Raw genomic sequence first — 14,205 nt, 5'->3', positions numbered from 1 at the left:
ATATCTAAAAAATCTGAGAGGCAATTAGATCACAATATTTGCACGAGAGAGTTGAAGCAAATAAAACTTTATATACAGGGAGTGGAAATAAAGTTTTTTACGAATGGAAATTACATGCAAAATTTAAATTATGATTAGGAATTTTTCTCTACTTTATTCTTATAATATACTTTTATTGAATAATAATATTAGTATGAAAATAAAAACAACTATTAATATAAAAGATATTATGAAAATGAATATTCGAATCTAATAATCAGGTCTAATTGTTATTCTTGTTTTTTTTTATTGGCCCATATATATAATTTATGTCAAAGATCTGATCTTAAAAACAAAAATAATAATAATAATAATAATTAAAGAAAAAAGCAAATTACAAAATTGCCTTTGTTTTGAATGTTCCAGATTTTTTTTTCACACATATGAGAAAATGATAAATTTTTATATTTTTGTGGACTTATAATATCTAATGCTTATATTCGTTTAGATTTAACAGATGCATGCCTATTCAAAATGGTTACCATTAAACTTGAACCCAGATTATAAAATATACAGATAAGTATATTATTGAAAAGTTAATATAAAATTATTATAATTATTATTATTATTTAACTATTATATTTTTTATTAGTAGAAAAGGTAATTATACTCGTTTAAAGCACCTTAAAAAAAATAAACTAAATAACATTAAATTTGAATAATCAATCCGATCTAATAAGTTTTTTATTAATCGTTAAGATAAATCGAGAAGCGCTCATAGTATAATATGATCCAGAAACTCAAAATTTTATGATTAAAAAAAATTCTTACAAATCCATAGTAGATATGGATCGAATCACGGATACCTAGAAGATAACATGACGCCCTCTCATTGTATCATAGTTTCGGAGGCCGTTGAGCACCCCTCAATTGTGCAAAAGATGAAACGCTCGTTTTCAACGCTCCTATCTATCAGTTCCACGGCCAACACGAAGAAGATTGATACAGATATATGAGGAGGGCTGGAAGTGTGATAATAAGGAAGATGAAGGGCATTATTGTCATCTGACTTGCTAAGGGTTTTGAGGATAAGGAGGAGCACGGTTCACGGGGAGCAAAGGAGGGGGTCGCCGCTGTGCACAGGAGGGAGCTCCTTTGGTGCGTGTCCGCCATCGCCGGGGAGGAATAGGAGAGGGGTTTTTCCGCCGCCGTGATCGCGCGAAAGCCACGACCAGCACCCCATCCTCCACGCCGCCGCCGTCGACTTCTCCTTCCTCGCCGACAAACCTCCACGAACAGACCGCATCCCTCTACCGCGGCCACAGCCGCCGCCGGCAGCCACCGCTGCCCTCTACCGCGGCCACAGCCGCCGCCGGCAGCCACCGCTGCCCTCTACCGCGGCCACAGCCGCCGCCGGCAGCTACCGCGCGCACAGCAGACCCTCGCCGGCAGCCTCCGCGCGCACAGCAGCTCCCTCGCCGGAGGCTCCCTCCTCCGATCTATGCCACATTCGGTTCCGCGTTGTCACCTCCGGACCCAGCTCCTCTTCGGCCGGTTCAGAGACATCCACCCTTCCGGGTCACGACGACTTGATCAGCATCACTATCAGCTCATCCATCCATCCGAGGGCGCCCCCCTGGGCCAGGGTACGTTCTCGTACCTTTTCTGCATTCAGTTAATTATGCTATACTATTATGCGGTTATTTATATGTCTGTGGGATTCGCCTCGAGCACCGAGGTACCAGAGACCGGGGGCGACCCGGTCGCTGGATACAGGTACAGTTGACCGGAGGAGGACTTCCGACGATCCGGTCAACGTAGGGGACAGATCATCCACCGGGTCATGGGGATGCGGTCAACCCTCCAGACACGTCATACCGGCAGGTTCGTCTCCTCAACTTCCAGACAGGATCAAAATGGCGCCGTCTGTGGGAACGCGCCTGATCTGGAACGTGAAGATGAACGACGCCGGATAGTTCTGCCATCCTCATGATCACGGTCAGTTTTTCTGGTATTTATCCTGTCAGTTATATGATCTGTATTAGGCCCGAAGGCCCCCGTGCCGTTCGGCCGGGAGGTTTATATCCGAGCCACGGGCTCGAAGACGAAGGCCGCCGTGCCGATCGGCCGGGAGGTTTATATCCGAGCCACGGGCTCGAAGCCGAAGACCCCGAGCCGTTTGGCCGGGCTGCGTATGGGAGACGAGCTACACGCTTGAAATCTAAAACCTCAACCATTCGGTTAGGTCGAGATTATCGTAAGTATCCTCGAGCCATTCGACCGGGGAGGTTATCCCCGAAGGCCCCCGTGCCGTTCGGCCGGGAGGTTTATATCCGAGCCACAGGCTCGAAGCCGAAGGCCCCCGTGCCGTTCGGCCGGGAGGTTTATATCCGAGCCACGGGCTCGAAAACGAAGGCCCCCGTGCCGATCGGCCGGGAGTATAAGCCACGACCCAAGGCCCCGAGCCGTTCGGCGAGGAGGTTTATATCGAGCCACGGGCTCGACGAAGGCCCCGTGCCGTCGGTAGGAGGTTTATATCCGAGCCACGGGCTCGGCAAAACCCCGAGCCGCTCGGCGGAGGTTTATATCGAGCCACGGGCTCGGCGAAACCCCGTCTTGCTCGGCCGGGAGGTTTATATCCGAGCCACGGGCTCGAAGCCGAAGGCCCCCGTGCCGATCGGCCGGGAGGTTTATATCCGAGCCACGGGCTCGAAGCCGAAGGCCCCCGTGCCGTTCGGCCGGGAGGTTTATATCCGAGCCACGGGCTCGAAGACGAAGGCCCCCGTGCCGATCGGCCGGGAGGTTTATATCCGAGCCACGGGCTCGAAGCCGAAGGACCCCGTGTCGTTCGGCCGGGAGGTTTATATCCGAGCCACGGGCTCGAAGCCGAAGGCCCCCGAGCCGTTCGGCCGGGAGGTTTATATCCGAGCCACAGGCTCAAACACGAAGACCCCGAGCCGTTCGGCCGGGCTGCATACTATTATGGCAGGATGAGAAACCAAAACCCTGCGCCGTTCAGGATGATAGAGGGAGGTTATTGCCTGGGAGCGAAGGCCTGAGCCGCTCGGCCAGGTACATTATAGCTGAGTACTACCTCAGGGAGCGAAGGCCTGAGCTGCTCGGCCAGGTACATTTTAGCTGAGTACTACCTCAGGGAGCGAAGGCCTGAGCCGCTCGGCCAGGTACATTATAGGCGAGACTACCTCGGGGAGGATTGTATGCGAGCCAAGCGCTCGATGTGAAGGCCCGAGCCGGTCGGCCGGGTATATGGTATCCGAGCCAGCGCTCGATGTGAAGGCCCGAGCCGGTCGGCCAGGTGTATGGTATCCGAGCCCAGCGCTCGATGTGAAGGCCCGAGCCGGTCGGCCGGGTATATAGTCTCACTTGAAGACCGACGAGCACCGTCGTTAAAAATTGAGAGTCGGACCGGCGACTATAAACCTTCCGGGCGACCGACCAAGAGTCGGGCCGCAGTCGGACCGGCGACTATAAACCTCCGGGCGACCGACCAAGAGTCGGGACGCAGACGGGCCGGCGACTATAAAAACCCCGGCTTGAAGACCGTCTAGCCCAGACGTTAAACCGTAGAGTCGAACCGGCGACTATAAAAATCCCGGCTTGAAGACCGTCTAGCCCAGACGTTAAACCGTAGAGTCGAACCGGCGACTATAAAAATCCCGGCTTGAAGACCGTCTAGCCCAGACGTTAAACCGTAGAGTCGAACCGACGACTATAAAAACCCCGGCTTGAAGACCGTCTAGCCCAGACGTTAAACCGTAGAGTCGAACCGGCGACTATAAAAACCCCGGCTTGAAGACCGCTACATGGACGAGTATCAGATATTCTATCTCCCCCGTTCGGGGTTGAGCGCATCAGTTATTTCATCTCCCCCGTTTGGGGTCGAGGACCAACTTCAGATATTCTATCTCCCCCGTTCGGGGTCGAGCGGTCGGCACTGGTCGAGGACCAGCTTCAGATATTCTATCCACGCGGTATCGCCGCCCGACATTTATCTGACCGATCGACGTCACCACGGTCGCACGCGCGGCATCGTCCGCCCGGCATCTATCTGACCGATCGACGTCACCACGCATGGCATCGTCCGTCCGGCATCTATTCGACCGATCGACATCATTCCGGTCGCACGCGCGGTATCGTCCGCCCGGCATTTATCCGACCGATCGACATCATTCCGGTCACACGATCGGCATCATTTCGATCGCTCGCACGACAGCGTTCGTCTAGCATCTATCCATCCGATCGACTGCACTTCGATCATCCGGTCGGTATCTTCATGGTCGCGTACTGGGCATCACTCGTCCGCTCGGTCTACTTGTGGTCCAGCGTGTTGTTCGGTCTGCTATGCTTGCACTCGCCATGCGCTTGTTGTTTTGCCGCTCATTTGATGTTTTGTTGTTCGCTCGGCCTCGGGCCGATTATCGACTTGATCCGCTCGGCTTGATTACTATCTCATTCGACACCATTATTATAGCGACCGGTCGCTGGAGACAGTGTACTTTGGGTTCAGCGATTTGATTTTGATATCGTGAGCGATTCAGCCCTTTGCAATAGACTTGTCCAGTCAGTCGGACTCACGCCTCCTTCGACTAGACTTGAAGGGAAGGCTTGTGATACGGATATATGAGGAGGGCTGGAAGTGTGATAATAAGGAAGATGAAGGGCATTATTGTCATCTGACTTGCTAAGGGTTTTGAGGATAAGGAGGAGCACGGTTCACGAGGAGCAAGGGGGGGTCGCCGCTGTGCACAGGAGGGAGCTCCTTTGGTGCGTGTCCGCCATCGCCGGGGAGGAATAGGAGAGGGGTTTTTCCACCGCCGTGATCGCGCGAAAGCCACGACCAGCACCCCATCCTCCACGCCGCCGCCGTCGACTTCTCCTTCCTCGCCGACAAACCTCCGCGCGCACAGCTCCTTCCTCGCTGGCAGCCACCGCGCGCACAGCGCCTTCCTCGCCGGCAGCCACCGCGCGCACAGCGCCTTCCTCGCCGGCAGCCTCCGCGCGCACAGCGCCTTCCTCGCCGGCAGCCACCGCGCGCACAGCAGACCCTCGCCGGCAGCCTCCGCGCGCACAGCTCCTTCCTCGCCGGCAGCTACCGCGCGCACAGCAGACCCTCGCCGGCAGCCTCCGCGCGCACAGCGCCTTCCTCGCCGGCAGCCTCCGCGCGCACAGCAGCTCCCTCGCCGGAGGCTCCCTCCTCCGATCTATGCCACATTCGGTTCCGCGTTGTCACCTCCGGACCCAGCTCCTCTTCGGCCGGTTCAGAGACATCCACCCTTCCGGGTCACGACGACTTGATCAGCATCACTATCAGCTCATCCATCCATCCGAGGGCGCCCCCCTGGGCCAGGGTACGTTCTCGTACCTTTTCTGCATTCAGTTAATTATGCTATACTATTATGCGGTTATTTATATGTCTGTGGGATTCGCCTCGAGCACCGAGGTACCAGAGACCGGGGGCGACCCGGTCGCTGGATACAGGTACAGTTGACCGGAGGAGGACTTCCGACGATCCGGTCAACGTAGGGGACAGATCATCCACCGGGTCATGGGGATGCGGTCAACCCTCCAGACACGTCATACCGGCAGGTTCGTCTCCTCAGCTTCCAGACAGGATCAAAGATAAATCAGAAAACTACAATAACTAATGCATGGGAAAATCTTTTTCAATCCTCAGTATTTTACCGCAAATTCCTATTCTATTGTACAAACTTCCATCCATTAACCATTTAGTTATGTCCTAAGCACCTTTAAAAAATAAAAAATAATAATAAACTCAGTTATCCTTATTAACTAGTCCTGGGATGATCAACTTGGTCCTATGAAATTTTTCCACTTACCACCAGAATAAATCGGGAAACGCGCGCAGCAGACAGTCCAGAAACACAACATATGTTGGATGCGTGCCCTATTTGAAAGAAATTTTTTTATAAATATATCATAGATGGGGATCGAACTGCGGGCACCTAAGTGATAAATTGGATGTCCTACCGCGGTATCATAAACGCCTCTCAAATAAATGATAAACCTAGTTAGCCTCATTGAGGATGGGGTAACCGACCCGATCCTATAAAATTTTTCTATCGACCACTAAGATAAATCGAGAAACACTCGCTTTGAACGGTTAAAAAACCTAGCATTCATTAATTGCACACTCTATTTAAAAGAAAAACTTTTACAAATACATCATAACTAAAAATCAAACTATAAATATAAATATATAAGTAATAACTTAAATATCCTATATTTATACTATAACCCTCGGAGCATATCAGACTCCACATGCTCCCCTCAAGATGGCAAAAAGCTACTTGCTCACCCAGCGCCCTCAAAACTCGTCCCGAAGTCACGAAATGGTTAATTAAAGTGACAAGCCCCACGAATCAATTACCGAAGGTAGCATCAAATAATCATCCAAAGTGTAACCAATTACTTCGAGAAATAACAACACATATCTAAAGGAATTAAAATGAGGCCTAAGGGTGGTTTGGTAATTAGGGTAAAATTAAAATGAGATTAAGAATGAATTATAATGGAATGAAAAGAAGAGAATAGCATATTTCATCTTTTTTATTGGGCTGTGAAAAATTAAAAAGTTATAACCGGTAGAATTTAATGTTTCAATATATGATTTATTCTTGTGTTTGTTTAATCCTCTCTCAACAAAAAATAATTAATCAAATTATATTGAACCTAGGGTGATCAATTTGACCTAATAAAAATTTTCTACTAACTGTTCAGATAAATTAAAAAGCGCTTATGACAAACAACCCAAAAGCTTAACATCCGTTAATTGCACATATCATTGGGAAGAAAATTTTCTACAAATACATTATAACTAAAATTTAAAATTAAATCATGGATACCTGAATAACAACTAGATGTCCTTACACTATATCATAACTCTTTCTCTCAACCAAATACTATATTATTTAATAGATTCGTTATATTAATAACCGCCTAATATCAAACCTATCTGAGCAAGATAACTAAAGACTATATTGGTGATTTGATTTCAACTTGTCTCATCTATGAGATACACTCAATTCAGTCGATGCACAACTTGTCTGATTTACTCAACATGTTGAGCTTAGTTAACTATCTTTTCGACCCATTAATTTTGACTAGCTCAAACTATCAATCCAACTCGACCCGTATGACAATCTAACTAATTTGCTAAGTTCAATCGCATGGCTTGGCTCATTATGCTTACTCAGCCTCAATTGATTTCATGAGCCCGTTTGCCCAATTATTTAAAACCGTGCAAAATAGTTTACTATATATTAAAATTAAAAAAATCCGAATTTTAAATATAAGTTTATTTTTGAAAAACAAAAACAAAAATTAGTATTATTTAAATTGATATTTATAAATAAAAAATCTAATGAACTCTGCAAGCATCATGCTCGGCCAGGACCTTTTTAAAATCCTTATTTATCAAGTATAATACGAGCAAATATTAGATTGACAAATATGAGCATTATAAACTAAATACTTAAAGCATAAAGATTTATACAATACAACTTCTGTTAGTAGGAGCTTAAAAACTAAGTACGTGGTTTAAAATTTGTGCATTCTTTTTTTTTCATTTATATTTACTTAGTTTTCGTAAATTAAACACACTTAGAATTAATGTAATATTAATAGTAAATCAGAAGTGATCAACAGTCAACTTGTCCAGATTTAATCATTTCCAAATCCAATTCCATCAAATCACCTACTGATTCAACCATACTAATTTGTGATCCAAAACTTATGCAATTCAATTACGTTCAATTTTTAAACTATGCACGACACTGGTGTACATGAGATACAGATTAATAAATTAACCAAACATGTACTTTGTATCATCGAAACTACACAAATAAATCGAAAGGGTAGACCGTGAAACGACTCTTTTCAGTCAGCTCCGCCGATTAATCCAGAAGCCAAACACCAAACCAACATATAATTGAATCGTTTAAAAAAACTGAATCGACCAATGCGTTTTCAAGAATAGTGTCTATAAACTTATCACAGTGGGCAAAGCACTTGCGCATACTACAGACTACGAATGGAAGTGTCAGTATACCTTTTTAGAAAGCAAGATTGGACCAAACTGTATGGCATTTAACAACACAAGCGATAAGACATGCACAAATCGCCAAGCCAAATGAAAAAGGATACTATAATAGAAGCGTATTGGAGTTCAAGAGTAACCCGTGATAGCTGTGAACTTGTAATTGAATTCCTAAATCTGTGGTTTTAGTCAAAGTATGGCTTAATCCTATTGAAAAGGAGTTTAACAAAATGGAACATATTTGTGGAATTAGCTATCAAACAGTGCAATGGTACATGTAATTGATATAGATGAGCACACCATGGTACATATACGTAATGAAACAACAGTGAAAATAAATATCTACCTCCTTTGGAAAATGACCAGGTGACAGGCTTCTTGATTTACCATCTCTTTTGTTTAACACAACAGACAACAAATGAAACCAAACAACCTGAATTACAACGAAAAGAAGTTAAGACTAGAAATGTGATTGCAAATTTATGACTAGTTCAAAGTTCAGTATCAACTGTATTGGGCAAGCCATAGATGAATAGACAGTCAACAATACAATTTGATAGTTTGATACTTCTAATGCTGTATCTAAAAACAGAACATTAATGATAAATAAGAAAGACCACAACTCATTGAATCGACAGTCCAAGAACAGGGACAAGAGCCTTACATGATGATATACCAAGCATCATGAAACAAACAAGATCACACAAATAGTAGTCCAAGTAACAGGGAAGAGAGAGGACCATCTCTAAAGGCTATCTATTAATTTTAGGGAGACAATACCCTAGCTGATTTCAGTATAAATGCAAAGAACACAAGTTATTAACTATTGGTAATCAATATGGTAAAACATAATAAGTATACTTACTACTTGTTTTAACGTCTAATTCTAGGCTTGCACCTAAATTCTGCTAGCAATGCTATATGATCAGATGACCATTCCGGAGAAGGAATAGCAGTGTTCTTGCGTAGGTTTTCCTCATCCAATAGCTCCAACAGGGATTCCACTGACAAAGAGTCCGCTAAAAAGAAAATTAAATAAAATTAAAAACAGTTGGACAAGCTACCAAAATAAGAGGTCTGAACAAACCGAGAATTGACTTCCTAGATCTAATATCTGGGAAAAGATGAATACCAGTGTAAAATATGTAATCAACAGTGCCAACAAAATCCCTGGTACAATTTGTAAACAGAGGTTCATGTGTTGTGGCATCCACTCTCCTCCTCTGTTGATCTGATCCAAGGCTTACTCCCGCCATTCTTGCAAATGATGAGTACGCGCTAACCTATCAAATGAACTACACATGTTAAAATAACAATCTAAAATCTAAACATTCACAAGATGCAATAAAAAAAAATACCAATGGTAGTTGATGAGTTATCTTGTGTGTAGGATGCAGGATCCCCAAGGGATCCACGGCCAAGTCAGGATGCAAATGCTCAAGTTTTCCATTCGCCAGTAAGGCATGAGGAGCGCTGCTTTCAGAAAATTATTACTCATTGCTCTACTTGTACAAATGAAGAACTAAGGAAGCAGGACAAGGAGCGAACCTTCCCGGCACAGAGTTAAAATCTCCACAGACCAGCATAGGAATATCCGCACTAACAGCAATTTTCTCCAGACCCTTTAAGAGGGTATGTACCTGAGATAGATCAACACAAACACAATAGTACTTAGCATTGTTTTTCAATAGCTAAAGAGATGCAACAATGATCCAACAAAAGTTAGCAGGACAGTAGGAAACCTGCCACAGTTTAACATCCTTGTGCTCATGATGGACATTTACATGGGTGTTTGCCTGCAAGGATGACAGAATGATTAAAAAATATCCAGAAGTTTATGTCAAGAGATTACCAGAAAGCATACATCACATTCGTGGTTGCAACAAACTAACATGTGGAAACAGCTAGGCCAAAACTAAATTGAGGCACTTTTTTCAAGCAATTGAAAAGAAAAAAAAAAACAAGTGAACCAATTAAACCAATCACCTCTAAAATGGAATTAATAAGCAGAAAATCAAGGTAAGACTTCAATGGAAAGCAGATCATGTTTAGCATGAAACAAAGGTTGATAGGCAAGTCTAGGCATAGTCACAGAAAAATTACATTTTCTCACAAAGTTCAGGTAAAACATATTCATCAGTAGAAAGAACCGCAATGCATTTTATGTGCGCAACTTTAGAGAGATCCAAAGAACAAGAAAACTCACAACGCAAATTAGCTGCCTTTTTCCAGGATTATCAGTGCCATAGTTACTAAATTTTGCTTCCAGGACCACAATCAAAGCAATGTTATCCTACAAGTGGAAATAAAGATATATAAGGATTAGATAATAGAAATCAAACAAACAATGGATAAAGAGCTAACTGGCAACCTTAATAAGACGGCTTAAAGCAACTTTCTTCTGACCAGCTTGAATTGCAACATCTGTCAAAGATTGTGCGGCCTTGTTGAACTCAACCTAAATACAGCTTTTTGCATTAGACCTGATCAGCTAAAGATGAATAGTGAAAGTTGGTGCTACCTCATATTTTTTGACATGTGAAAACCTATCCCTGCGGAAAAATGTAGCACAACCATCAACAGTATCTGGATTGCCACTATAAACCTGAATCAAAGGTAGTATTAAAAAAGCTACAAAAGAAAGAACATGGAATTTCTTTTGAAAATATTCAATTTGAAAGCATACCTCTGAGGTTTTTTTCTTGTAAAGTGCTTGATATCCATGTTTGTCAAGTTCTGGGGCAAAAAATTCTTCAAAATGGTCGTTTTGGACCTACAAAATATTTATACCAAAATCTACATCTCAAACTAAATTAAGGGATCAGTATGCCACATGCATTTAAACATTGATCAATCCAAAAAAGCACGAAAGCAGCAAATATCCTAACATAGCAATAGCATTGCAAGAATCCTAGCAGCGAAATTTTGACTAAATAATCCAAGACATGCAAAGGACAAGTTTTTCATACTGTATACTGAATAGTGCATTGATACAAACCACAACAACACCAATAGCTAGATGAAAACAAAATATATTAAAATCTCATCAAGTTTTGCAAAGATTAGCATTTCTTTCTAAACTAACGAAGGTTAATTTGAAATATGTACCTCTTGGAGACAAATAATATCAGCATGGTAACCAATAATTTCCCGTAACAAATTTTGCCTCCGGTAGGGCCATGAGAGAGCCCATGTTGGGCAGTAGCTGTATGCCTCATTTGTGGCACACACATCAGAGAGAATGTTGTATGAGAGAACAGAAAATGTCCCAGAAGATGTCCGTCCATCTAGATCTAATTGCCCCAAGAGATCTCCATTCACAGGAATCATTCGACGTGGAGTAGGTGAAGGGGCTGGAATTACTCGTGATGTCGAAACGGTATTGACATTTCCAATATTTGATCTTGTCTCTGCTTCGATCACAATGCATTCAAACTTAAGAACATGGTTAATATCTTCAGCTGTGGGTGTGTATGTCCTAGAAAGACCAACTTCAGACCATGCTTCTCCATTTTTGTCAACAACAGTTGTAGGATACACAGACAATGGACCAGAATTTGATGTGACACCAGATAAACCAGAAGCAAAATTACCAGATCCACTACTATTTAGACGTCCAAACACCTCTTCCTCTTCAGCTCCATTTTGAGTTTGTGTTTTTTTAGCCTGTTCATGCAATGCACGATGATGCTGCCAAGCATCAGAGAAGCACCTGGGACTACAATGATAACTTTTGGTAATAGGCACCTTCTCCTTTAGACAAACCAAGCATTGTAGAGTTGCAGGCTCAGTTGGATGTACACTGCATATGGCAACTTTCTGATCACCTAGATTTCTATACCTACAACAAGAATGAGTTACTTAAGGGGAAAAGGTAATTTGCATAAATACACGTCACATAACTAAAAATAAATGTTGCAACATGATAGAATGAAGAGTATTGCAAGAAGCTTCCATTTCTGTAATGCATTGGCTATACGAGGCTTGTATTGATGGGAGTGCCCTGCATTTAGGGGGAAATAAAAGAAGAGAGGACAAAGAATAGTTTGTACAGATTGACAAATTAGAAGCCCAAATTAACAAATGTATTTTGTGTATTTGCGCAAAGAAAGAGGAAAATTTACTTAAACCATTAAAAAAAAATTGTGCAATATTTTGGGCGTTGGATAAAGAAATATGACTAAACTGACCTTTGATCATTTGTCATAGGTAAAATTGAGAAAATGTTTAAAGTTTCAGTATTACAGATATGATGATATGCAAGGATTTATCAGAAAATAGATGGAGAGAGTCCCGAGTTGACAAAAAAATCCATTGCTAGAATGAAGATCACATCCTAACTCAACAAAGATACTGAGAGATCAAGGATACCAACAAACAAAGAGAAACAAATGCTCTATGTATTATCCATTAGAATTCAATATGTATACGTAATAGTGAATTCGAGAGCAAAATATTGACACGTTTTCTTGTGAAAGAAACAATCATTCAGTTCCTACAGGAAGTGAGACTTCGATAGGAAAAATAAAAATGGGGGTTTTCCCTTGTTAGCTAAAAATAAAATAAAGAGCTAGTGAGTTTCAAAGAGAACTTTGCATATGCAACAGAAAGGACATATTTACATCCATATATTTTATTTGCCAAATATATAAGAAAAATAATTACAGGTATTTGACCAAGTAACAGCATACTTGGACGCAACAAATTAGAAGCACAAAAAGTACCTTCTCAAAGATTCATAAATCATAAGTTTCAAAAAAGTATGTGAAATAAATCATATTGGAAACAACATTCAAAATCACACTAGCAAACACTCATTTAAGTTATAGGCCTTTTCCTTCATAAGTAAAGGCAATAAGAAAAAAAAGAAGACAGAGATAGTACCAAATTTGAAGCACCTTTGATACAAATGTGCTAAAATTTCATTGCAGTACTTTCGCAGCCTGACTAATTGTCACAAAAACATCTGATTCAAATATCTAGTGTCAATTACTAGCCCTAGGTATCCAACTAGGAAATACTTCATCTTCTGAGAAATATGCAGATTAAACAAAAAACTAATAAAATCCTACAGAAAAATGATTTATCATAATCACAAATGTGTCACATTAACTAGTAATTAAGAAACAAGTGTGCAATTCAGGAACCAAAATGTCATGATTCACATGAAAAGACAAGATCAAAAGATTTTTTATGACTGAGATCAAACTCGAACAAAATAAATAACAATAAATGGGCACCAAGTGGCGGATGATTTAAAGGAAGCAAACAAAATGGCCACTCACCACCTATATCTCATGCAGTAACCATTGAGCGGGGTGGACTCGGGTACGTCATCATTCGAGATGGAGCCATCCGGCTGGCGCAATAAGACATAGGGCGTGATCTCGCAACCTACGACGGGGATCTCGGACGGAAGATGAACCCGGAGCACGGTCAGCATACTTCCGAAGCGTCCAATTCGTCCCTCCCAATGCCAAACCGTAGTATCAAGACCTCGTCACCGACCCTGGCGTCCGATCTCACTGACTCAAAGCTGATTCCAGACAGGCAGCAGTAGCGGGGGCGGAAACGGCGCGGATCCGCCATCACCCGACGTTAGCTTCCGCCAGGATTGACCACCTGAAATCCACGATCTATAAATCAGGCGTAGCTCGAGTGCGCGAAAACCTACAAAAATAGACCAACCCTTGGATGATTCACGAAACAAACCGATCCATAAATAGGAAGCGTACGTATGGAACGAAAATCGATCAATCTTCGCTTGAAAATATTCGACCAAGGGGACGTACGTGCGACGTCGGAGATCGGGGCGACGGAGAGAAGAAGGGAGTTGGGATTAGGGTTTGGGTGAAGAAAGGCGAAGAATGCGCGGCGCTGCGAGAGAGAGGAGCATTAAAGTAATTTCACCAGTCACTGATTATTGTTCCCATACTAGCATCCGTATGACCCACCCTAAAGCGTACCTATTTTTTTCGTCGGAGGGACTGCTGGGGTCTAGAATAACTCGTGCGATAATTGGTGCGGATCAAGTTGGGTTCGGAATTTCGTCCTTGTTTTCGATACCGCCTTCGGTAAAACATAATGCTCAAAGTCTAGTTCCGTAAGAAGAAATGATTGGTTAAGAGTTTTATCATTGTATTCTTATA

General features: G+C 43.0%; 1 protein-coding gene across 5 annotated transcripts; it reads right to left on the bottom strand.

The window, feature by feature from the left end:
- Window positions 1–8,199: 8,199 nt before the first annotated feature.
- On the bottom strand, window positions 8,200–13,981 carry LOC122033698 (carbon catabolite repressor protein 4 homolog 1-like). 5 transcript variants are annotated; one of them, XM_042592824.1, is made up of 13 exons: window positions 13,849–13,981; window positions 13,342–13,726; window positions 11,165–11,897; window positions 10,743–10,829; window positions 10,578–10,661; window positions 10,428–10,514; window positions 10,263–10,349; window positions 9,799–9,852; window positions 9,605–9,696; window positions 9,415–9,529; window positions 9,189–9,339; window positions 8,922–9,075; window positions 8,200–8,489 (listed from the first exon to the last, which is right to left on the bottom strand). In XM_042592824.1, exons 2-12 carry the CDS (start codon window positions 13,497–13,499, stop codon window positions 8,930–8,932), a joined length of 1,794 nt encoding a protein of 597 aa, XP_042448758.1. In that variant the 5' UTR covers window positions 13,500–13,726; window positions 13,849–13,981; the 3' UTR covers window positions 8,200–8,489; window positions 8,922–8,929. The 5 variants fall into 5 exon arrangements, with proteins under 5 accessions (XP_042448758.1, XP_042448754.1, XP_042448755.1 ...); XM_042592820.1 differs by having other exon boundaries at window positions 10,578–10,829; XM_042592821.1 differs by having other exon boundaries at window positions 10,578–10,829; window positions 13,342–13,678; window positions 13,792–13,949.
- Window positions 13,982–14,205: the final 224 nt, after the last annotated feature.

The sequence above is a fragment of the Zingiber officinale genome, chromosome 11B (genome assembly GCF_018446385.1).
Source record: "Zingiber officinale cultivar Zhangliang chromosome 11B, Zo_v1.1, whole genome shotgun sequence".
In the NCBI taxonomy this organism is placed as follows: domain Eukaryota; kingdom Viridiplantae; phylum Streptophyta; class Magnoliopsida; order Zingiberales; family Zingiberaceae; genus Zingiber; species Zingiber officinale.
This window is presented reverse-complemented; position numbering and strand designations above follow the sequence as displayed.

What these genes read in the sequence shown, in the direction of transcription:
- LOC122033698 (XM_042592820.1), bottom strand. Translation starts at nt 13,499, where the DNA reads ATGCTGACCGTGCTCCGGGTTCATCTTCCGTCCGAGATCCCCGTCGTA. An exon ending in CTTTAAGCCGTCTTATTAAG is followed by an intron (nt 10,350 to 10,427) that starts GTTGCCAGTTAG and finishes TTCCACTTGTAG; the next exon opens with GATAACATTGCTTTGATTGT. An exon ending in AAAGGCAGCTAATTTGCGTT is followed by an intron (nt 9,853 to 10,262) that starts GTGAGTTTTCTT and finishes TCATCCTTGCAG; the next exon opens with GCAAACACCCATGTAAATGT.